Here is a 22,775-nt window from a genome sequence, read left to right on the forward strand (position 1 = left end):
ACCGCTAATGCTGAGCCCAGCCACCCAGCAAAGGAAGCAAAGCTGCTTGTGTTCACAGACTTATTCTCGGTAATTCAGAAGTTGACTCGATGAGCTGAGCGTGTAGGGATCATCTACAAAGTGTAACAGGAAAAACTAAGATACTTCAAACACACATCACTGGTCTTCTGTTGGTTTTGCTACTTTAGTGTTGGAATAAAGACTTTTTCGAGTCACTTTTGTACTGTTTCATGAATATCCTGCAGCTTAATTCATTTTCTTTTTTGTTGTATTGGTTTTCTGTGTTGAGCAGTCACTGGGAGTTGTTTGAGTGTAAATGTTCCTCTGTACAGTTCGAGGGTGCTGTGTGGGATTGGTGAGGAAACACTTGGTGTATTGTCACACTAACTTTTAAATCCAAAGGAGCTGTAATAGAAATTGAGCTCATTAGTGCTGATCACGAAGCCCGCCGTGTCTGTGATTTATATGTGGTGGGATTAAGGAGGCGTCACGCAGTTTAAGTGACTCCAGAAACATTTGGCTGTCCATTTAATCTATTCCTTCTCAGCATGCTGTTACAGACTTTCCAAAATGAGCTGTTTGCCATTTAGAAGGAGAAAAACATGACTCTTTTTTTTTTCATCTCATTTCACTCCTGATTGACAGAACATTTACACAAATTATGGGGCTTTTCAGCAGGATGGTATTTAACAGAAATGTTTGGCTGACAAGATGATGGTGATTCACAGTAAAGTGTAGATTCTCATAACTTCACAATAATAAATACTAACCTTTACGTAGTGTTTTCGTCCCCCCATAATGAGCATGCCCTATAGTATTTTAGAGATTTAAGAACAACTTGAAACATCCTGACTTTGGCTTTTTTTGGATGTCTCTCCTTTAGCACCAAACATTTATATTTAGGTGCAAATAACACACTGCTACTCGCAACGAAACACTGCTGGCACATCTCAGTAAATTTTAACTCAAATACCAAAAAAAAAGACGTTTATCAACAAAAAAGACATTTTCTTACCTCATTTTTGGTGGAGGTAAGAAAAGACAACCTGTGAAAACACCTAAAAGTTTTACAAGTTTAGACACGTTCAACCTAAAGGAAACTGCTTGCTTTAAGCAGAGCCATTCTACTTCCTACTGATCCCATTGTACAGCAGTTGGCTGAATTGAAGCCTAGCTAAAATACATATTTGATTGCATGCAAAATGTGGAAGTAAACAAAACATTTCTTACAGAGAGGCCAATTTAGCCATATAAGCTAGCTTTCTGCTAATTAATGCTGGTTGGTCATCTAAGGTTTTACAGGGTGTTCTTCCTTGACGGTACCCATTTACAAGCAATAACTTGAAGTCAGAAGCATAATCACTCCACAGCAGAAACTTCCATGTGTGCTTAGGAAACATCTGGATTTAGTAGTTTATCACGAGGTGTTAAATTAAAATGACAGATGATATAAAGTGTTTTATCGTACTGTGATCTCCCCAATATTAACAGAAAGATGTTTCACTACAATTGAAACCCACAGAGGGAGAACAAAGAAATGTTCATGTTGTCAAACCCTTGGTTAAATGATCAAAATTATAATTTTTTTAACCCATGAAATGTAATCCGACAATGTTCCTGCTCATTCTGCAGAATGTGTGTCTTTTCTAAAAACTCCAAGTCCACAGAGTGTATGTTCACGGTTATATTTAAAGTTCTTTATTGTAACTTATGGTGTGTTTATATTAATAAACATTAACTCAGGGCTGGCTTCAAACGTTTGGCACTCTGTCAAAAAAGGCGTATTATGTGAAATCAGTCATCTGTGTCAGAATGCTTCACTGACTCATGTTTCAGGGTGTTTGCTTTAATAACGGTAGATGACTAGTGACTGTCAAAGCCGGACTGGAGATTCTGTTTGTTTGCTCAGTACATGTATAAGAATTGTTATAAATGACACACAAAAGATGAGAGCAAACCTGTGGAAGAATCTGTAACAGCCCCCAAAAAGAAATCCGAAGCAAAACTTTTTTTATTTGGGGCAAAATCTGCAAACTTTTTAAGCATTAAAAAAAATAAATAAATAAAAGATTTACTGGCGATTCTGTACATGTGTTGTTGGTGTCCTCGAGGCCACTGAAACTGAAGCTAAATTGGTAATCAAAATCAAAATAACTTCCCAGAGAGGGATGCAAGTGGTGAGACTTGCTTATAGAAAGACTTTGGCTTTATTCCTCAGTGGTTCTTGTGCTGGCATCACAATAACTGGGAATGATGGCCATGTCATTCCTGAAAATAGAACCATTTCTGGGAATTTTCCTATTCTAGAAGCTCAAACATTACAGAACATGCTCATTATGGGGAGAGATTGCTTTGACATTTGGGAATGCGGGTGCACAATGGTTAGCTTTCAGTCATTTTTTTTTAAATAACCAACTAATGGATACAACTTTGACAGTCAGTGACTCTAAATTTGAATAAGAGTTTTAACTAAAACTTTTATTCTTTGCTTTAGACTTCGCTTATGACTACATTTCAGTGGCGCTGGAGGTGGTTAGTTCAGTAGCCCCAGTGCTTCCTGACTTCCTGGTGGCTAGCCTGACCCCAGATAAGCTTGTCCTGAGGTCAAATGTACTTTACCTTCTCTGTCTTGGACTCCACCTGCTAACCAGAACCTTCAGTAAGTGTTAAACTGGTTTTTGTGCTGTTCCACTGAGGAGACTGAGACTCTAGAGAAGAATAACGAGTGCTAGCGTCAGTCTAAGCCCACAGAGTTTGAGTTCACTTTGAGAATCGGCTGATTTGTTTGAATCTTGCAGCTAAAATGTTTGCAGATGCAAGCATCGTCCAAGCTGCCAATGCCACAAATGAAATCTGATTCTGTGGGAAACACTTAAATTGGATAGATTTCCACGAACATTTCCACATGCTTAAAAGATCCTGCTGCAATGTCCAAATACCAGGAAGGCTAATGACATTACCATTAGCTACAATAGTGGTATGCTAAAATGCGCTTGCTTATTTTAACAGCTTATGTTTTATATTTATTAGAAATAAATAAAACATGAGCTCTAAAATAGAAACAAAAAAGATCTTGATGTCACACCGGACTGCAGAAAATCCAATTTTGATGGGAATTTCATCTTACCAACACGTTACACATCAAGTGCTTTATTTGATTACGAACTCCAAAGATCTGGATGCACATTTTCCCATCAGCTGCTGTTGTGGCGTCTCTAGGACACTTCTCAGGAATTTGTTTTCAGGAACAAACAGATCACTGAGCCGGTCTGTTTTTACACCTATTGTTCTGTTCCCACACGTTAACCAGGATGCATGGGTACTTAAAGGTTTTTCACAAGCCAGTCTGGGTTTTCACAGAAGTCTCGTCACCATTGTAAACCACTTCCTTGATGGGTTTCTTGTCAGTCAGACAGGTGGGAAAATCAACATTGTAGGTCGACGATGTGGGGTTTGTGTGAGAGGCCGAGACAATCGTAAACGTTTTTGAAATGAAAAATTGTAATCGGTGTCAGAAGCCCTGGGAGCCGACTCTGCCCTGCAGTTAGTTTTGGAAAAACTGGATCATGACATGCTTTCTCAGCACAGCTCTGATGAATCTGATCCTCAGTGGACACACTGGTCATGAGGCTGTGAGACGGGTATGACAGGACTGGAAAAAATGTGACGTTCTGAAGGCAGAGAATATAGCGATGTTTGTTTTGACCTTAAATTGAGATTGGGAAAATATTCTGCTTTTAATTTAGGTCTGTGTATAAATACAGACTTTATGTTTGTGCAATCTGGCATCGTTTTCAAGTGAGGAGTATGAAGAAATGCAAAGGCACTGCAAAATGTAATGAAGCCTGTTTTTCTGTCTTACAGAGAGGAGGTTCACAATCACTGTGTGCGCTGGAGGAAGAGGTTTACCTTTGTGTCCAAAATGAGCGCCAACCCCCACACTGGAGTTCTGGACCCGTCTGTCTGCAGGGTGTCAGTCAGGAAGGTACGCCTGTCAAAGTGGCCTCGTCAGCTCTGGGGACAAACTTTGGGTTCCTAAGCTGCTCAAAAAGATGAAGGGAACACTCGATCGCAGCAAAACACAAAGTCAGTTAAACTTCAGGGAGATCAGCCTGTCCAGTTAGAAATAATTCAATTCAAAATGTATTTGTATAGCACATTTAAAAACAACAGAGTTGACCAAAGTGCTTCACTGTTGGTTAAAAACAAGAGAAAACAATAGAGAAACGAATACAGATAAATAAGAAGACGGTGAATTAACAATAAAAACATAAAACAGGCCTGATGGTGCTCATACTGAACTCGAATTTAAAGCCAAAATAAAAAATTGAGTTTTAAGACTCGATTTAAAAGACTGAATAGACTCTGAAGTACGAATCTCCTCTGGCAGATTATTCCAGAGTCTGGGTGCTGCTATTGCGAAGGCCCGATCTCTATGCTTCAATCGAGACCTTGGTTGTGCTAAGAGCATCTGGCGAGATGATCTCAGTGCTCTTTTGGGGTCATACATGTGGAGGAGTTTGTTTAAAAAAACAAAAAAACAAAACAAAAACTAGGCGCCATATTATTTAAAACTTTAAAAGTAAGTAAAAGAATCTTAAAGTCAATACGATATTTTACAGGGAGCCAGTGTAAATTTGCTAAAACTGGAGTGATGTGTTCATACATTTTAACACCTGTTAAAAGACGTGCAGCGGCATTTTGGACGAACTGCAAGCGATGAAGAGATGAGTGTTGAAGACCTAATTAGAGAGAATTGCAGTATTCCAGTCTAGAGGTGATGGAGGCATGGATAAGTGTTTCTAGGTCTCTTGGAGGAAGATAAGGCTTAGCTTTGGCAATTTCACGCAACTGATAAAAACTTGTTTTCACAACTGTAAACTATTATGAATCCATTTCAGCTGGTTTGGTGCAGAGGATGTAGACAACAGGTTTGCTGGAGAAGCAGCAACAGGGCAACTCCTTAAAAGCAACCCCTCTAACCCCTCCTGGCGGATTTAATTATTTATTTATTTATTTATTTATTTAAATTAAAACTACAGCCTGAGATGGTACCTGCACAGAGAGGGCCAGTTGGTGATGTACCAGTGCAAACTGGGTTTTGGCATTAAAAACAGTAATTTTGGTATTTACACTGTACTGATAAAATTGTTTATAAGAATTGTGTAGAGATTTTTTGCAACTGACCATTTTGCATGTGTATATCTGGGAGTTCCAAGTGTAGGGAGGAAAATGTTGAAATCAAGCATGCAAATTTATTTTCTAACATTTGCAACATGCAATTTACTGCTAATTGTGCTGATAATTAACACAGATAAAAACAAAAAAACAGGTTTTATTTTTTGTGCTTGATATTCAAATGAACTGAGTGTGCCTGTGTTTAGAAAAAAGCGCAAATTTTGTTAATCACTAGTAAAAGTAACCACATCTATGAGCTCTGAGGATTGGACTTGCATCCAATTTTCCCTGTTCAGAAAATTTGGCTCATAGTCAGTCTCCTCCAGGATGGTACGTTCATATATGTCATGGCATTTATGTCTGAAGTTTTGGTTCCTACCAAAGAGGTTTTGCTGTTCCAATGGAAAACCCTGAACAAAAAAACAAAAAAATTCACTAGGACTGATGAAAATCTCTGTAATTCCTTTTAAAAATTGTTTAAGTAGGCTTTAATATACAAGAGCTTATCATTTTTCTTCTTTCTGCTAAGAAAATGATGGAAAATGATACCAAAAGACATCAGACCATAGTCTTGTAAATAGGGACCTTTTCTGATTTGTGATATATGTTAAGTCTTTTAAACATTAAACCTTAAGTCTTTTCAGTGTAGCTGGTGTAGCCACCGCCACAGAAATGCAGGCTTGATGCTAATTCTCCCATGTGAATGCCACCTCAGCGGCTCACTGAGCTACACCGGAGCCATGTGTGTGCCCTCAGCCTTTAATTTCATCCATCTTTTAGGAGCCCTGTAATCAGAAGGATGCTGTAATATGAAGTTGAATCATTCAGTTCATTACAGTCTTCCTGTTTTCCCTGCAGGAACTCAAAGGAGGAAAGGCGTACACTAAGGTAAGAGCTCCTCACCTCTCACATTCATAAACACATACAGTTACAGATGAGCGGTTTCATGTAAATATTAGCATTCCCTGAAGTGTTTGGCCAGCATTCCATCAGCCGGACATGAAAATGAATCATATTCCCATCACATTTGCCCAGAATCTGCAGAAACATCCTGTTAGCGTCTTCCTATCCTTAACTGTAACTGTAACCGTAAAAGCTCCGAACAAATGAGTAGCGTCTCGTAAATGTAACTCCAAGGTCAAACCCCCTCGTGCACATAAACTTTTGTTGATCCCTGGACGTTGCTGCCCGACAGGAACCGTTTCCTCTGCATTCGCCTTGTTCTTGATTTAGATTTCCTTCAGTTAAATATACCTCGCTTCCCTCCTTAGAAGACGGCTTCCTTAAACACACACCTAAGAAAACAGGACCTACCCCAAAGAATCTGGGAACACTTTTCTTGAGAGGGCTATAAAAATAAAGAAAAAATAACATCGTTTCCACCTGGCAAAAAGCTCTGTGGTCTGATTTTGAGATAAAGGTCATGCAGACCCTTTCTTATCAGTGTGATCAGTGGCTGTCTTTAAATCCCTGATTGACATCTACAACCAGTTCATCAGCATTAAAACATTTACTGATAAGAAGTGGAGGAAGAGGTCTTTCATCAAGTGGTTTAGGGTGAAAAAAGCAGGATTATTGAAGGAGTATTAAAAGGGATTAAAGGATCTGCCTTATGGCTTGTAAACAGGGCTGCTGTACATAAGAAAAATAAGATCCTGAGATGGAAATGTTAAATTGTGTGGTTTGATAGCTGGTGGAAGCAAATCATAACCAATAAAGATTATTTTATAAATCAGTTTATAAAGATTTCATGGTTTTAATCTTACTGGCTCAATGTTGTGCTCACGTGAATGTAGTAATGTCGGAAATCTGCGAATATTTGCTCCCGAATTGGTGATTGCAAATTGGATGAGAGGTAGGCTGCTTAAAGAGTTTACCATAAAGCTGTGAATGAAGGTGGTTTGTAGTCTAAGGTGCTTTGAGTGGTCAGTAAGATTAGAAAAACACTATAAATGTCAGTCCATGTCTTGTTCAGCTCATTTCCAGGTCCTTATTTCCATTCTTGCACTCTACTAGAGTAGCTTTGCATGATTTCAAGTTCAAAATAATCCTTATCTCATACCAGATTAAACAGACCTATTAAATCCTCTCACTTTCATGCAACTTTTTTCTGATGAACTGCTTTGCGCACGCAAAAGGAATAATGTGCAGGTGGATGGGGCTTCTGTGCTCTTAAGATGACCATATTAGGGATATCCCCTCTCCATGATATCATAAGGCCAAGAGTAGAAAAACACGTCAGAAACGAAGCTCTTAAGCAGTGTTTGGCTCACGAGGACCTCAAAAATTGGTCATATTTAATGAGAATTAACCACTGAACATTAAATATATAAAAGAAAAACTCATCTGTCGAGTAGCATAAACAGAAAGTGCCACACTTATTTACTAATGTTTATGACCATGCAACAAGTGGATTGCTTTTAACCTAAATGTTTTATGTTTATCTGTTGTAAATCTGCCATCCTAAAAAGGAGTAAGACATCTGAAACAGTTGGGCTTTGAAGTGGTTTGACAGATAATTATAAAGGAAAGAAATGGATGTTTAAAGTCTGCAGAGGACATTTAAAAGAAAGACTGTAGTTTCTACAACAGAGAACCAGTGAAAGTGAAGATTAATCAAACTAAAACTGATAAGATAAACTGATGTTATGAAACTATGTAACATCAGTACAATAAAAAAAAAAAGGATACTTAAAACAACTTTCAAAATGCAGGTTTCACTCTCAGTCTGGGTTGATGTCTGTAAAGACTGACTTGTGGTTTTTGCACTCTGTCATCTGCTTCACACTTCAAACGCTTGTGACGATAACTGCGTAAAATTACTTGGCTTGCTAAATGATGGGTGTCTCAGAAATCTGCTTTACCTCGAACGTGTGCCAAAAATAAAGACCGGGGAAGGCCTCCATTAGAGCAGCTTGAATTAACTCTGTTCAAACTTCTCTTCACGCCCAGCTGGGCTTCACAGACCTCAACATGGCGGAGTTCGCAGGTTCGGGCTCCACCGTGCGCTGCTGTCTGCTGGAGGGATATGACACGAAGAACACACGGCAGGACAACTCCATACTGAAGGCAAGGAGATGAGCACTGAAATAGGAATAATGGATGTTTATTAAGAAGTGAACAGACTGGACAGACAGAGAATGAGGAGGAAGTTGTCCCCTCTTTTATTTAAAGCTGAGTTGTGATGAGATCTGCCTCCTTCCAGGACCAGTGTCATGTCTTTTTCACCTTCATTGTGTTTGTGTTTTATGATGATGGTGTGGTGCTGAAATACTCAAAAAAACCTGCTGCATTAAAAGGAGACTAGCTGGTACCTGGTTGGACATCCTTAACAGCCTTAATTCAACAGTGTGCTGGAAAAATTCCCCAAAGCTTTTGGTCCATGTTGACATGACAGCATCACACAGCTGCTGCAGATTTGTCAGCTGCACATCCAAGATGTAAATCCTGTGTTATAACACATTATAAAGGTGTTCTATTGAGATCTGAAGGCCATTTGGGTTCAGTGAGCTCACTGGTGTGTTCAAGAAACCAATTTGAGGCGATCATGCAGTGGTCATAAGGGGGATGGACACGATCAGCAAAAATACTCAGGGAGGTTAAAATGATGCTCAGTTGGTACTAAGGGTCCTAAAGTGTACCAAGAAAATAGAATTTATTTCTCAATCTGTGAAATTATTAGGTTTTTATGCGTTTTTTTTTTCTTCAATAACTGTTTAGTGTCCTTGACAAAAAAATAAATTAAAAAAAACAGGCGTCGTTTTAGGCTTCAAGAAATGTTTCTCTTTTTAATTGAAATTGTTTTTGTATAAACACAATGGAAATGAGCACAGCTTGCGATGAAGCTGAGTCACTTCATTGCCTTTGTGGATGATGGAGGCTGGGAAGTTCAGGAACTCTATGGCGCCACCCAGTGACCATGAACACAAACCACTCTGTGAAGCAAAACAGTCACGAGTCTTTTTGTCATCTCGAGTTTCTGGAAGACTTTGTGTTGCGCAGATGTTTGTGACTCACACGTCACAGATGGGATTAATGGGAACTACTCCAGGCTTTTCCAGTTGATGCTCATTACTTCTTAAGAAAACGGTCTTTTCAGTTTAGTCACGTTACATCTCGGCATGAGCGTAAGATGGACATTTTTGGGAGGTTTCAGCCACTGGGTTAGGGTCTGACTTCACTTTGAAACTGAAAGGAAAATGAAAAATGAAGTAAAGATAACAATGTGTTGAACAAGTGAAATAAAATAAAATCTGCCAGCTTTAGGTTACGTTACAACAGTGGAATGAAAAGGTTTACATGTGTACAGTTTGGGTAGCGCCGATAATTATTTTCACACCGCCTTAGTTAACAAGCGCCTGTATCGACAAAACCATTTGAACCATTTTCCTTTGAGTGATGTGTGAATAACTTTATACTGTATAAGTTGTAGGTTTGTGTTCCTGGTTGGGTAAAATATATTCATGCATGTTTTAACTCAGAGGTCTGAGGTGGTAGAGAGAAGGCAAAGTCTTTTTCCCGGTGAAATTACTGTTGTCGTTTCTGAGGTACATATTAACTTAGTCTGAATATGAGTTTTTTCCTTGTATTAATTATTTTTATTAATTTATCTGATCATTTAGGTGGTTCCAGTGAGTTATTAAGTTTGATTTAGATTTAATGATGGATTTAAGTAAGGTAATTGGAAGCAATTAAAACAGGTAATTAAGTTGTGGAAGCATCTTCATTTTAACTGTGGATAAAGGGCTAATCTGGAAGTTTTCATATTTAGGTTGTGAGTAGGTATAACTCGAAGTCTTGTAGTTTCAGCTGAGTAATGCCAGAGAAGCTGGTTTTGTCAGGCATGCTGCTTGTTTGGATGTTCGATATTGTTTCCTTCATGGTTTTGTTTTCTTGAATTTTTCGATGTAGTTATGCATGCATTTAAGACTTGATAGGAGTTTTTTTTTATTTTGTTATGTAGTGCTCCAAGTAAGTCCAGTTTTTTATTTATCGATGCAAGAACACTGACTTCGATATCTGTTGTCAGGTCGCTGGTGTCGGTGGATGATGTCGTCTTGCCTCTGTGAGGTTTCGGCATCTCCTGTTGCGTTGTGGATTTATCCATATTATCCATCGTGAACTGGTAGTAATGATTATCAGAAACTTAGATGAAAGATTTAAAGGTATTGAAAAGTGTCATGAAAAGGTTTGTTTACCCTGAGTGGATGTGTGTGGCCATGATGAATCTGATGAATGAATCCATGATGAATCTTGTGACAAAAGTAGATTATTCTTTAGTTAGGGCTTTAAAGTACTTTTTTTGTTTGTTTGTTTGTTTGTTTCATTGTCTGAAATCAATTTCCTGTTTGAGATGTCTTTCAAATGACAGAGTTTTAAAAAAAATGCTCTTTTAATTTTTTCCCCAAAAGGTGATCATTGGGATGACCCTCCTGTCAGGAGATCCGTGCTTTAAAACGTGAGTAATCCTCAGTGTGAGATGTAAGATGTCACAATGAATTCTCAAAAGATGTGCTAATGATTAAAACTGATAAATAAATATGTGATTAGCTGTGCTCAGGCATCCTCTAGGTTGCTAGGGAAAAATGTGCTGCAGCAAAAACCTTGCGATTGGTTTGACTGGTGTCAGATTTACGTAGTTGCCTGCAGTTTGCATGGAAGATGATGACTTGTCTGCAAACACTACTTGCTGGGCAGTAGTAGTGACACTGTGAAAAGAGTGGCACAAACTGGAAACGGGAACGCTTGCCACCAAAATAAAAGCTGCACCTTTGGAAACATTGTGGTTGCCGTGATAAGGCACAACTTTTACTGTGAAGGCGAACATACTCCAGACCACAGATAATAGTTTTTAAAGTGTTTTTTATTGTGGGGGATTTTAGTTACTCTTTGGAAGTCTTGAAGATTTCTGTTTATTTTTTCTTTATGTAATATTTGTGAAAGTAAAAAAACAAACAGACTGACTATACATTTCCAGCTTAACAAACAATATTTTCTACAGTATTGCATAGCAGTAAAACCTTTTGCGCAATCCACTGGTATTTAATATGTTACTGGTATTTAAAGTTCATTTCAACCAGATTCCTTAGTGCTTATAACTTTGTGCCGTTCTGTCCTTTGTTGCCAAAATGACTCAGTTTTTCCTCCCTCAATAAAACAAATCTTATCTGAGCGTGCCAAGCTAAGCAGAACTGCACCTCTGTCCCCATTTAGTCTGTCCCAGGCTGATAAGCTGTGTATCTTTTCTCTTTTTTTTTTTTTTTTTTTTTTTACCCTGCAGACCTCAAAGCACAGCAAAGTCCATCTCCATCCCAGGACAGGAGCACACCCTGCAGCTGGACTGCAAGGGGGAGGGCACTGCTGAGCCTGGACCGCCGGGAGGGGTTTCCCTGGGCCGAGGCTCCAAACATCGGCCTTCCATCATCAGCTCAGGTACACGACGTGTGCTACGAAGAAATAGGACTGAAACTGAGCATCTGTAGCAGGCTGAAGCCTAAACCTTGGGCATGTTTTATATGACCTTTCATCATTTTAACAGGTTTAGTATGACAGAAAAATAAGGAAAAGCACAATATGTCTGAGAGGAAGAGACTGGTAATACAAAGAGCAAATATGTAAATGATCAGTATATTATACTTGGAAGGTGAAAGGTGTACTTTACTGTTTATCTTGAGTTTTAGGGAGATATTTGGAAGGATTTGAATTTGATGAGCAGATTTTCTTTGGATTCTGAATCAATAAAATGGTTTTACACCCCCACAGCTGTTTTCCAGGTGCAGTGAAGTTTAAGTCAGAAGAGATTTGAGTTGAATCCACGGACAGATTTCTCTTCATCATAACCATCCACGAATGTTAAAGCCAAACAGCTCCTGAACTCGGTGGCATCTGTCAAACTGTCAGACTGAAGGATAAATCCCACTGAAGTAATGTCTAAAACAAATGAGATTAAGAAAAGTATGAAAGATCAGATAATGTGTTCTTGAAATTGGACTCCAATCTTTTAGATCTCGGCCCAACTTTCCTAAATCTCAGCCAGATGTTTTGCTTGGAGCCAGAAATTCCCAGAGTTAATTTTCTTTGTATGGGAAAACTAGCCGACTGCGTTTAGGATTTTAGGTTTGAATTAAACTAAAAAAAAAGAAACCTGTTTTCGTTTCAGACTTGGAAGGCTGAGTTTGTTAACCTTTTCCATGCAAAGAAAACGTGCAGATCCTCAACCACAAGCCGTAAATATATAGATGGTTAGATTTCTGCTGCGAAAGTGAAAAGACTGCATTATGTCTGCTCTTTACAGACATTTTTACCAATTATTATCACGTATGAGGTGGTAACAGTGGTGGTTTTTTCTTCTTTGTGTACCTTCAGGACTCCTGGAGGAATCTGAGGTGAATCCGTCGGTTCCCGCAGAAGCTTTCCAGTCTGGTCACTCTCGTAACTCCAGCTATGCCAGCCAGCACAGCAAAATCTCAGGTACACAATCTCAGGTCTCACACGGATGTTTCATCCATGACGGGGTGAGCATGATTTTAACACCGCTGCTGTTTAACATCTGACACTGATGTCCTCACGGCCTTCTGCAGGATACAGCACGGAGCACTCCTGTTCCTCCAGCCTGTCGGACCTCACGCATCGCAGAAATACCTCGACAGGAAGCAGCACCTCCGGGGGCTTGTGCTTCACGGTTGACACCCCCCCAGATGGGGACAAGGACGCTGGACGTCCGGAGAGACCCCCTCGACCCCCACGACCAGTTTTACCCCCAAATAGGCCTCCGAGGTACACACAGAGTACGCTTGGTCGTGTGATTGGTAGCCTAGTTCTGTTCAAACTACACAATCTTCATTCTTCACTGTGTTTCAGGAGGAAGCAGGACTCGGTGGAGAGTCACCCCTCCTGGGTGAACGACACTCGCATGGATGCCGACGACATCGTGGAGAAAATCGTCCAAAGCCAGAACTTTGCAGACATCAGCCACACTGAAGGTACAAAAAAGAAAAGATCAAAAACATGCTGCTTAGTACAATAATTTTTCAGAGAATATACAGTTTACTTATTTCCGGAGTGTTTTCAAAAAGTTTACTGGGTGCTGAACGCAGATTCACGCTTTACCGGCAATTTGTAGTCTGTGTAAAGCTGATGTGAATTTGTGGGAAATGATGTCATCACCAGCCGTAGCTGCAGACTGTAACTCTTCAGTAAGGCCTCATTTGTTTACAGTGAATCTCTTCATATGAAGCTCTCACAGTTAATTTGACAGCAGCTCATTGATGCCTAAAAGCAGAAAAAGGCAGCTGCTGCACCATCTTTGGCCCGAGCGCTTCTTCAGTTTTCCGACTCTGTGCTCCGTCACCTTCTCTTCGCTGTGCCTTCTGGTTTCCATCAGCTGGCCTTAACTCAGTTTCTGTGTTTCTGGACTTTCAGACAGCAACCTGCGCCTGTTCGTCAGCAGAGACGGAACCACGGCGCTCAGCGGCATCAGGCTTGGAAATAGGTGAGGAGCTCTGCTGTCTTTGTTTTTGGTTTATTTCTCACTTCCCAGAACTTGAGTTTCAGTATTGGAGTGCAGGAGCTGCATGAAGTCTAGTCGGTTTCCAAAAATACTGGAAAATCACAGCAATGTAATAATTTACATACCGTAAATCTCCCTCTGAGGACCCAACTTTGAAATATGAATTTAAAGCCCTGTCATCCTCTTCCCCTTGTTTCACCATCTCTATGTCACTCTCCCTCTTATGAGAAGCTCAAATAGGCTCCTATGATTTGGTGGCTTCTTCCTTTTTCTAAGAGTTATGGCTGTAATTCACAGCAGTTATGGAGCACTAGAACTCATTCAGTTAAATGTCAGGTAAATCGGTCTGTCCAGTCGAGAAGCATAAACTATTGTGAGTCCTTTTCAGCTGCTGTATGAAAATGATAACTTCCAGTTATAGTACACTGTGCTGTTCTGAGCTCAGGTCCCACTAGAGGATGCTCGACTCCTCATGAAGTCTGATTATGACAGTCTGCTTAGAAACATGCATGAGTCACTCACTGGAGGTCCTTCTGTAGGGCTCTGGCTCCCCCAGCTCCTCGTTGCACAAAGGAGCAGATAGCAGTTCTACTACTGGGTCGATGGCGTTGCCAGCTCTTCTTGTGTAACAGCCCCTCTCCTAGTATCGCCGTAATACTTTTGAAACTGTGCTTTGATGGAGCAAACCTTCTCGGGGCTGCAGGTCCTGTCTCAAGCTGTGATGAGGTGATAAGCACACTAACAAAAAGCAAAACTATAGAACAATCAGTGAGGAGGGATGAGGAGAGAGAAATGGATTCACTGTGGTTTATGCTTCCTGACTATGTAGATTGATTTCCCTGAAGTGGTTTTACTGTGATGATCCAGTGTTCCCTCAATTATTTGTAGGAGGGTTTTTTGCTTTTTTCAACAAAACTGATTATTATGAAGATAAAAGTTTTTAATAACTCGCAAGAACAGAATCAGCATTATGGTTGGACCAGAGAGAGAGGAGGTCAAACATGGATCATAGAAACATGAAATCATAAAGTGCAAGTATAAGACGAGGGCTAAATTACTGCTAGTGTGAACCAGCACATCCGTTCTCCATTTAGAAGCATATATCATGCATCTGAATGTGAAACATGCACAGTTCAGTCCTATAGTCCACTTTCTTTTTTAATCCGTTTTCATGTCTGTTTTCACTGTTTAATGTGGAGAAACGGTAAACTCTGAAACTGAATTCTGCTTGCTATTGCTAACTCTGATTCTGTGTTTGGATCCCTGCAGGGTGCCTGCTGGTGGCTACGAGCCCGTGGTGATCGAGAGCCATTAAACCGAGCAGCAGGAGAGGCGACACGTGGACCAGCACGTGCATCAGCTTGACTTTTTTTTTTTTTTTTTTTTTCCTGGAGCTTCAGCTGGTCTGACGCCGTGAGAGGAAAACCTCATCAGTGTGCACTTTATGTGAAGTTTGTGGCAGCGTTCGTGCTGCGCTCCGTTAAGCTGTTTCTGTGACGTTTAAAAGGCGGCAAAAATGCACAAAAACGTTTCTCCTGAGCTGCTGCTGTGACACAGTAACAGCAGGTTTTATAGATTAAAAAATATTTCAAGCATTGAGCTGATTATTAAGCTTTGTAATAAATATACACTAATCCAACGTGTTTTTAGCTTCAGAGCTGCCAAAATTCCTTTAAAATGCACGTTTAAGATGGCAGTAATCGATTGAACACTAACTGGATGCAGTACGTACTGAAAACTTTCATGTACTACATGCATGAAAATACGTACTGCTGCCTTTAAATACCTCTCAGATCGCAGTAAGAAGGGCAGGGAAGGGCGCCTTTGTTAAAAAAGAATTATGGAAAGGTTTCCATCTCCAGAAGTCCTCATCTGAGGCTCAGCAGCCAAGCAGGATAACTCTCTGCGCATAAATGATTAAAAAGTGCCCAATTCTGAAGCATCTGATCTCCCATTGAAGGCACCAAATCAACACTGAATGTGATCCAGATGTTTAAAAAAAAAACAACACTGAGCAGAAACTTTTTGTTTTAGTTTGAAGTCGTCTCCTGTTGATCAGGGAAATCACTACAACCACTCTGTGCCTGTAAAGTTTCTCTTAAATGACCCTAAAGCACGATGAAAACTGTTAAGTCCGAGTGCTGGTGAAGAGAGAACTGTTTGTTTGTTTGTTTGTTTGTTTGTTTGTTTGTTTGAGGGGTTACTCACTTCAGCATGCTTAAGTTTCAAGCTGCACTTTTGCTCACTCACATCGACGATCAGTTAGTTAATTCTCTCCTCAGAAAAACACTAGCTCCATGCAGTAAACTAGCGATGGCCTTTTGCTGCGAAAGCCTCTGTCGCCCCCTGGTGGAGGGACAGGGCTTTGCAGGGTGCTTTGTTTAACAGCAGATCAGCAGAGTTTCTGTGTTGCCAACCAGCGGGCTGGTTTAAGCTTCTTTTAAAGAAAGGTTTCAGCTGCTCTACAAAGTTTTCCACCTCAGGATGGAAAATAGATTTCTATCCTAAAGAAAGAGTCTTAAAATCTTATTTTTCTTTTGTAAAACAATCAAAAAAGCTGATAATGCTGTGAATTACATAAAAGTTGTGCCTTGTATGTTTACTAAACTCATGGCTGAGTTAAAACAGGTCATTTTGCTGAAGAATAAAATATATTTTTCTTTATTAAATGTGTAAAAATATAATGGAAATACATAGATTTCTCATAGATAACCAGCCTGGAGAAATTCAGACAGTGATAAAGGATCTTATCTTTTCAGTGTTGTGCTCTTTTATATACATTTTAACCAGTTTCTTTAAGAGAGCTTTCAGTTACTCAAAAGTAAAATAGATTTTTGTTTATCTGATTAACAGGAATGTGAAAAAACATTTTTTTTGTGTGAAGAAGAGCAGGACAGTTAAACCGGCCTTTTTTGTTTGTTTGTTTTATTTGTTGTCTTTAAATAATTTGTTCGCCCCTTATTGTATTTTAAAGATTAGAGACTCAACAGTTTTAGATTAAATTACTGATAAGAAATCATTTTTAGTGTTTAGGTTTGGAGTTTGTAAAGGCGTCCTGATGGGCTCTGAGAAGCTGTTTAGAGACGCCGTAGCTGCAGAGGTTTAAGAATTTATAGTAAAATGAAACTGAGAAAAACAACAAATTGCTCTCCATGTTTACTATTTTAAAAGGTAAGATTTTAAGACTCTTTATCAGTGAACTTGTTATCTTTTTTCCTGTTCTGCTTCACATTATGCTCATTATAGATTTTATTATAGTTTATTAATCACACAGTTAGTTATTCTCACATTTGGGGATGAACCACTTTAGTCAGAGTTTAGGGTCACCAGAGCCTCTTGATTTAGTTTAAAGCCTTTATTTATATGGTTTTGGTTGTGTTTGGAGGTTTGTCATAAGCTATGCACACAACTCGCCTCCCTGTGCTTTTGTTTTTTTCTTTTAGCAAATTCTTCTATTATAACGAAACTAGTGTAACCTAAATTTGTAGAGATTGAGTTGGAAATGTATTTCCAAACACACAATAGTTACAATTTCTTTTAAAAGATGACTTCTAAACAATAAAAAGCTAACCCGAGTTTGTCGTTGTGTTTTTCATTATCTTAATATGATATAATATGATATATATAATATAATAAAACAGAGTCACAAGGATGCTTAACAGAAAGAGCCGTCCGTTTTCTGTTATTAGTATTTTTCACCAAATCTTAGACATTTGTTAAGGTCTACCTCACTGAAACTACATGAACCACAGCTGTAAAGTTACAGCAGTTCATAGCATCGTTACTAGAATGGTTTAAATGTTTTTATACTGACTCTATAATCTGCTGCAAAGTCTCTTCTGTATTGAAAATGCAGCTACTAGAACACCTGCTCATGCAGAGTCATAAGAGGAAAAACTGGCAGTCACTTTTTAGCAAAACACGAGCAACTCTACACCTCTGGTCCGATCCGTGGTCTCCTCAAAGCTCAACAGATCACAACATTTGATGTTTTTATCTTCTGGTCCAACATTTTCAGAACTTCAGAGCTTTCATTGGTCGATTTGCTTGAAAACGTAGACAATATATTAGATGTAATATCAATAACAGCATGTGGATACATTTCCAGGATCATCCTACTATATATAATCCAAATTATGGAATGAAAATACTCCTTCAATATTGGGCCAAATTATTTAAGTGCAATCCTCCAACTCCACCAGCAGAGAGCGCTCTACACAACCGTATCAGCTCTTCGCTCAGCTGGTAAATAACCGGAGGGAAATAATCGCCACTTGCTTCTGCATTAGACTTCAAATGCATTTGCCAGAGTTATCATATTTTAAAGATCTGACTGTATTGTATTATCATCCTCTCTACTCTTAAGATCAGGCTTCAGTCGTTTCTTTTTAACAAGCGTATAGTAAAAGTTTGACTTATAGGTTTAAATTCAATCCCTAAATTTGACCCTTACATGCTCTTTTGGTCAAATGTGACAGCAGCAAAAATAATTTAAATATCATTTTTCAGCCTGAAATTTAATTAATTTTTATAAAGCTGCCCAAAATGCACAATTAAAAAAAAAAAGAAAAAGAAAAAAGTTTAATACTGTTATATAGCTGGCACAATTTTCTGTAAATTGAGGCATGATGGTGGTTTTAGAGAACTTTCGGGAATGATGACACTTGGACATGAGCACATAAGGAACAGAACATACAGGGGTCAAAGGGCACCTTGAGAGATGGTTGCTGAGTTAGAAATAGGGCAGCAGAGTGCTACAGTGGTTCATACGATCAGCTCAAGGATTCTGGTTCCAATCCTGGCAGGAGAGTTTCTGTGTGGATGTTTGAACCACTTCAGAGTACCTGAAGTGGGTTTCCTCCAGTTTCCTCCCACAACCCAGAAACAAGCATGTTAAGTTAACAGGTAACTTGAAACTGGGAGGGAGTCTAAGTGGGCAGTAAAACTAGGAAAGCGCAATATAAAAGCAAATACATTACATTTACAACTGCAAGCTTAAGTCCCCATAATAAAAAAATTGAACCTCTGACAAATTAAAATCACTTTATTCTGAGTTAATAGATAACGAAAGGGAGTTGGGAGAAGTCATAAGATCATAAATGTGCTTGATCTGCCATTTCAGTGAGAGTGGGAACCCACACATAAACCCACATAAAGTTTCCTGCCACAGACTGGCCGACAATAAGCATGTTTTGTGCTCTGTGAATTAATATTCATATTTATGATGAAAAACAGGACATGCTCTCATGTGAACATGAACTATTCCTGCGCTCTGAAACATTAATCAGGATCAATTGTTCATTTATTAATTTCAGGCTATGTATACACTATAAATGATTCTCTAGACACTTGCAGTCTAGAAAGTTGACCCAAACCATAAACTTTGAGCAGTATGTAAGCGTTATTTTACCCTAATTCTTTGAGTTATTCTTTGGGGGGGGGGAAGTTTTCATTTTGGGAAAGTTTTTTTTTTTTTTTTAATTGTTGTTCAGTTTCAGTTTAGCTGATTAGTTTCAGCACTAGTTTAGTCTTTAACTCAGGGGCGGTGTGTCCGTGTGAGATTTATAGTTGTTAGATTTGGTATTACTACACAAACACAACAGTTCGTGACACGTAGACATCACGGCCTTATTAAACACGTGCCTCCTGATAAATGTAAGGTCAACAAATTCCCCTATCATCCCACAGTGGTGGGGATATGGAAAATATTATTATGTGGAAGGGGAGTTACTTCATAATATCTCCCCAGCATCACAGAGCGCTCGTGTATGCAGCAGAGGAAGGGCTCAGCTGATTGGTGTATTTCTGGGTTTTTTTGTTTTTTTTTATCTTATAATGTCTTTACACAATAAATCACCATTAATGAAGACCAACAAATAGAGTCGTGGTAAAAAGAAAGTACAGCCTCTTTACATTCTAAGGTTTTGTGCATCAGAAGCAGTCGTGCAAAACACTGAGCACATCATTAATGTTTCCGGAGGAATCAACAAGATAAGAATCAGCCCGGTGCTGCTAATCAAATGAACTTGATTAACTGATTATAAACATGTGTGAACGCCTCTGTAGAAGCAGATGTTTTTGTGGTTTGCATGTTTGGAGCGCTCAGATGTGTGTTATCACAATGCTGAGGAGCAGCAGCTGTTTCCGTCTGGGAAGGTTACTGAAGTCCTTTCCCAAACCATTAGAAGTCGATCGTTCTACAGTGAAGAAAATTATTCACAAGTGGAAAAATATTCAAGACAGCTGCCACAGCCTGAACTGTGCTCAGATGCAGCTTTGCAAACCTGAGCCGCACTGTTATGTTTAGCTCTTCTAAACAAGCTTTCTTCTAATCCACCGGTGTGGAAATCCAGGCCTCAAAGGACGATGTCCTGCAGGTTTTAGATGTTTTCTTGATCCATCACAGCTGATTCAAATGGCTAAATGACCTCCTCAGCATGTCTTGAAGTTCTCCACAGGCCTGGTAATGAGCCAATCATGTGATTCAAGTGTGTTGACCCAGGGTGAGATCTAAAACCTGCAGGACACCGGCCCTTGAAGCCTGGAGTTCCCCACCCCTAATTGGACGGTCATGAACGTTAACATTCAGCAGGGGTCCCCAATCTCAGTCCACGAGGGCCGGTGTCCCTTCAGGTTTTAGATCTCACCCTGGGTCAACACACCTGAATCACATGATTAGCGCATTACCAGGCCTCTGGAGAACTTCAAGACATGTTGAGAAGGTAATTTATCCATTTAAATCAGCTGTGATGGATCAAGGACACATCTAAAACCTGCAGGGACACCGGCCCTCGTGGACTGAGATTAGGGACCCCTGATATTCAGCATGCTCGCTGAGGCCTGCAGAGTTTGGGGTTGTTTGTTGCAGTTTCTCTGAACATTGCAGAGTCTGACTTTGCGGCGAATTTGCTGGGACGTCCACTGTTGTGTTAAGAAAGACAGTTTTTCACATGACTTGCACCTTAGCACCCTCATATCTAAATATGATCACTTTAGCAAAAATCCAACATTACGGCATCCAAAACGTTAATGCTGTAAATTCAGAGTTGAGCGACAGGCTGGTGACATCACAGCGGCTACATCTTAGGTGGGATTCCCTCATCGCCTTCGGTTTGGCAACACAAGAACTTTTCAACTTTTGCGAAATATCGAGTCTCGTCCTCGTTTCTTACCTAATACTGACGAGCTTACTACGATGCACAGTCAGCACTTTCGCCATCTTTCCTTCATAGCTTTGCAATAACTTTGCAAAAACTTTATTTACAGAGGGCTTTTCCAGTCTCACCCCAGTGCATAAACATGCAGCACCTTTTGATTCTGTAATCTTGAATTGCAGCGCACACATCAAATATGACAGTCAGCAAAACGAGTGCCCGGACTTTATTCTTTTCAGTTCTGCTCAGAAACAGTGTTTTTTCTTTCATTTACTGATACAGAGAAGATGTGTGGTTAACACCTCGAAGCGTCGTAGGCATTAGCTACAGTTTATGAGCTCAAACCTCACAGTTCTGGTCTAAATGGCATTAACAGATAGAGAGTTTCCTGTAGCTGGGGAATCAAGAATCCCACGTGTTAACTGCACGATAGAGATGGCAGTAAGTGACAGTTACTGTGAAATAGGATGTGGGACCTTTTATGGTTGCATGTCTACCCAGATGAATAGCTAAGCCGAAGAGCTTAGTTTGTTTCCAAGTGGAAAGTGAAAAGGCGTAAGGTCTGAGACTCTAAGGTGGAACTTTTTTTCATGTCAACATAAACAAACAGAACATAGTCAGAAACGTGTACATATGTTCAAACCAGCAATGAAAAGAGCAGGAAGTGGAATAACCATGGAAGTGTGGGCAGGCTGCAGGAGGGGGGGGGGTCTGAAGTTTCCATTATCGTCTCAGAATGATAAAAATGAGTCACGGTGACCATCACCCCCTTCAAACTTCAAATGTGAATCTTTCAAGGTTGAGGCTGCACACATGAGTAAATCCGTGGTCGGCCCGATGGTGGGTTATTTGTGGGTTTTGTGGTATTCAGGAATTTGGATTCTTAGTTCGAGTTTGCTGTTATTGTGGTGTCTAAATTTGGCTCTTGTGTTCACACCTTCATTATACGCTCGTAAAAAGCACTCGATCATCACAGTATACGCAAAGTCAGGCGTTCTTCAGGGATATTAGTCTGTCCAATAAAGAAGCAAAAACCACTGAATCCATTTCAGTTGCTTTTCAAATCGAACAGACAGCAGGTGCACTGGAGAGACGACAGCAAGACAACCATCCACAGAGGGGATGTTTTGCAGGCCGCAGACCTTATTCCTTTTATTGTTTTTGCTTGTGTTATTGTTTCTGCCTCTAGCCTGAGATGCTAATCCACTCTTCAGGTTGCACAGATAGTCCAACTCCTCTTCCAGGATACACGCTGTCATGCATCCGAACCAACCCTTCCTGTGACATGCTGTCAAGGAAGGGTTGCTGTGTCTGCCGGCACACTCTCAGTGGTGCGGAGGAGAAGCTATGAGACACAAGGAGAGCTACACAGGACCACAGAAGGACATCAAGAAAGCAGCAGGACTCATATCTGCAAGAAAGAACAGGAGGAGTTGGACAAAACGACCTCCTGCATGTTTATGACCAACATGTCAAAATCAAACAGGATGAAGGTCTGGCATCCTTTAGCAGGACCTGCGTCACTGGAAAACACCCGAACTGGCAGATCCACCTCTGGTACCCTGGTCTCTTCACAGATAATGGGAACAGAATATCCCACAGTTTCTCCAGACTTGTATCGGTTTTAAATGCATGCTTAGCTGGTTTCACTGTTGTAGTTTTGCTTTTGAGTTCTTGGTGTTTAATTTACTTAGGTTTCTTTTCTGGGTTCCCTTTGTATTTCCCTGTGTTTCTGTTCCTCCCTCTGTCCCATCTTTCTGTCTCTCTGTTTACTCTGCGTCTTTCGGATCGCTTCCTATTTTACTTTACTAACGACTAAAGTAGTTTTATTTTGCATCTGTCTTCCCAATTCCTTGATTGTGCTCACCCGTGATATTATTTGTAACTCTTCAGTGTACAAATAACCTGTTTATACATGTATATACACGTTTTAG

The 22,775-nt window shown here is 39.8% G+C and overlaps 1 protein-coding gene across 3 annotated transcripts in view; it reads left to right on the forward strand.

Moving 5' to 3' along the window:
• eeig1a (estrogen-induced osteoclastogenesis regulator 1a) overlaps window positions 1-15,326 on the forward strand; it is a 29,286-nt gene extending 13,960 nt beyond the window's left edge. For all 3 annotated transcript variants that reach the window (XM_080287447.1, XM_026186539.2, XM_026186540.2), the window contains 10 exons: window positions 3,865-3,985; window positions 6,037-6,066; window positions 8,131-8,247; window positions 10,590-10,636; window positions 11,459-11,610; window positions 12,544-12,648; window positions 12,759-12,954; window positions 13,039-13,160; window positions 13,600-13,669; window positions 14,957-15,326. In XM_080287447.1, the coding sequence (XP_080143573.1) occupies window positions 3,865-3,985; window positions 6,037-6,066; window positions 8,131-8,247; window positions 10,590-10,636; window positions 11,459-11,610; window positions 12,544-12,648; window positions 12,759-12,954; window positions 13,039-13,160; window positions 13,600-13,669; window positions 14,957-15,002 (1,006 nt within the window). In that variant the 3' untranslated portion in view covers window positions 15,003-15,326. The remainder of the gene's footprint in view (window positions 1-3,864; window positions 3,986-6,036; window positions 6,067-8,130; window positions 8,248-10,589; window positions 10,637-11,458; window positions 11,611-12,543; window positions 12,649-12,758; window positions 12,955-13,038; window positions 13,161-13,599; window positions 13,670-14,956) is intronic.
• The last annotated feature ends 7,449 nt before the right edge of the window (window positions 15,327-22,775 follow it).

The sequence above is a fragment of the Astatotilapia calliptera genome, chromosome 12, assembly GCF_964374335.1.
Source record: "Astatotilapia calliptera chromosome 12, fAstCal68.1, whole genome shotgun sequence".
Taxonomy (NCBI): domain Eukaryota; kingdom Metazoa; phylum Chordata; class Actinopteri; order Cichliformes; family Cichlidae; genus Astatotilapia; species Astatotilapia calliptera.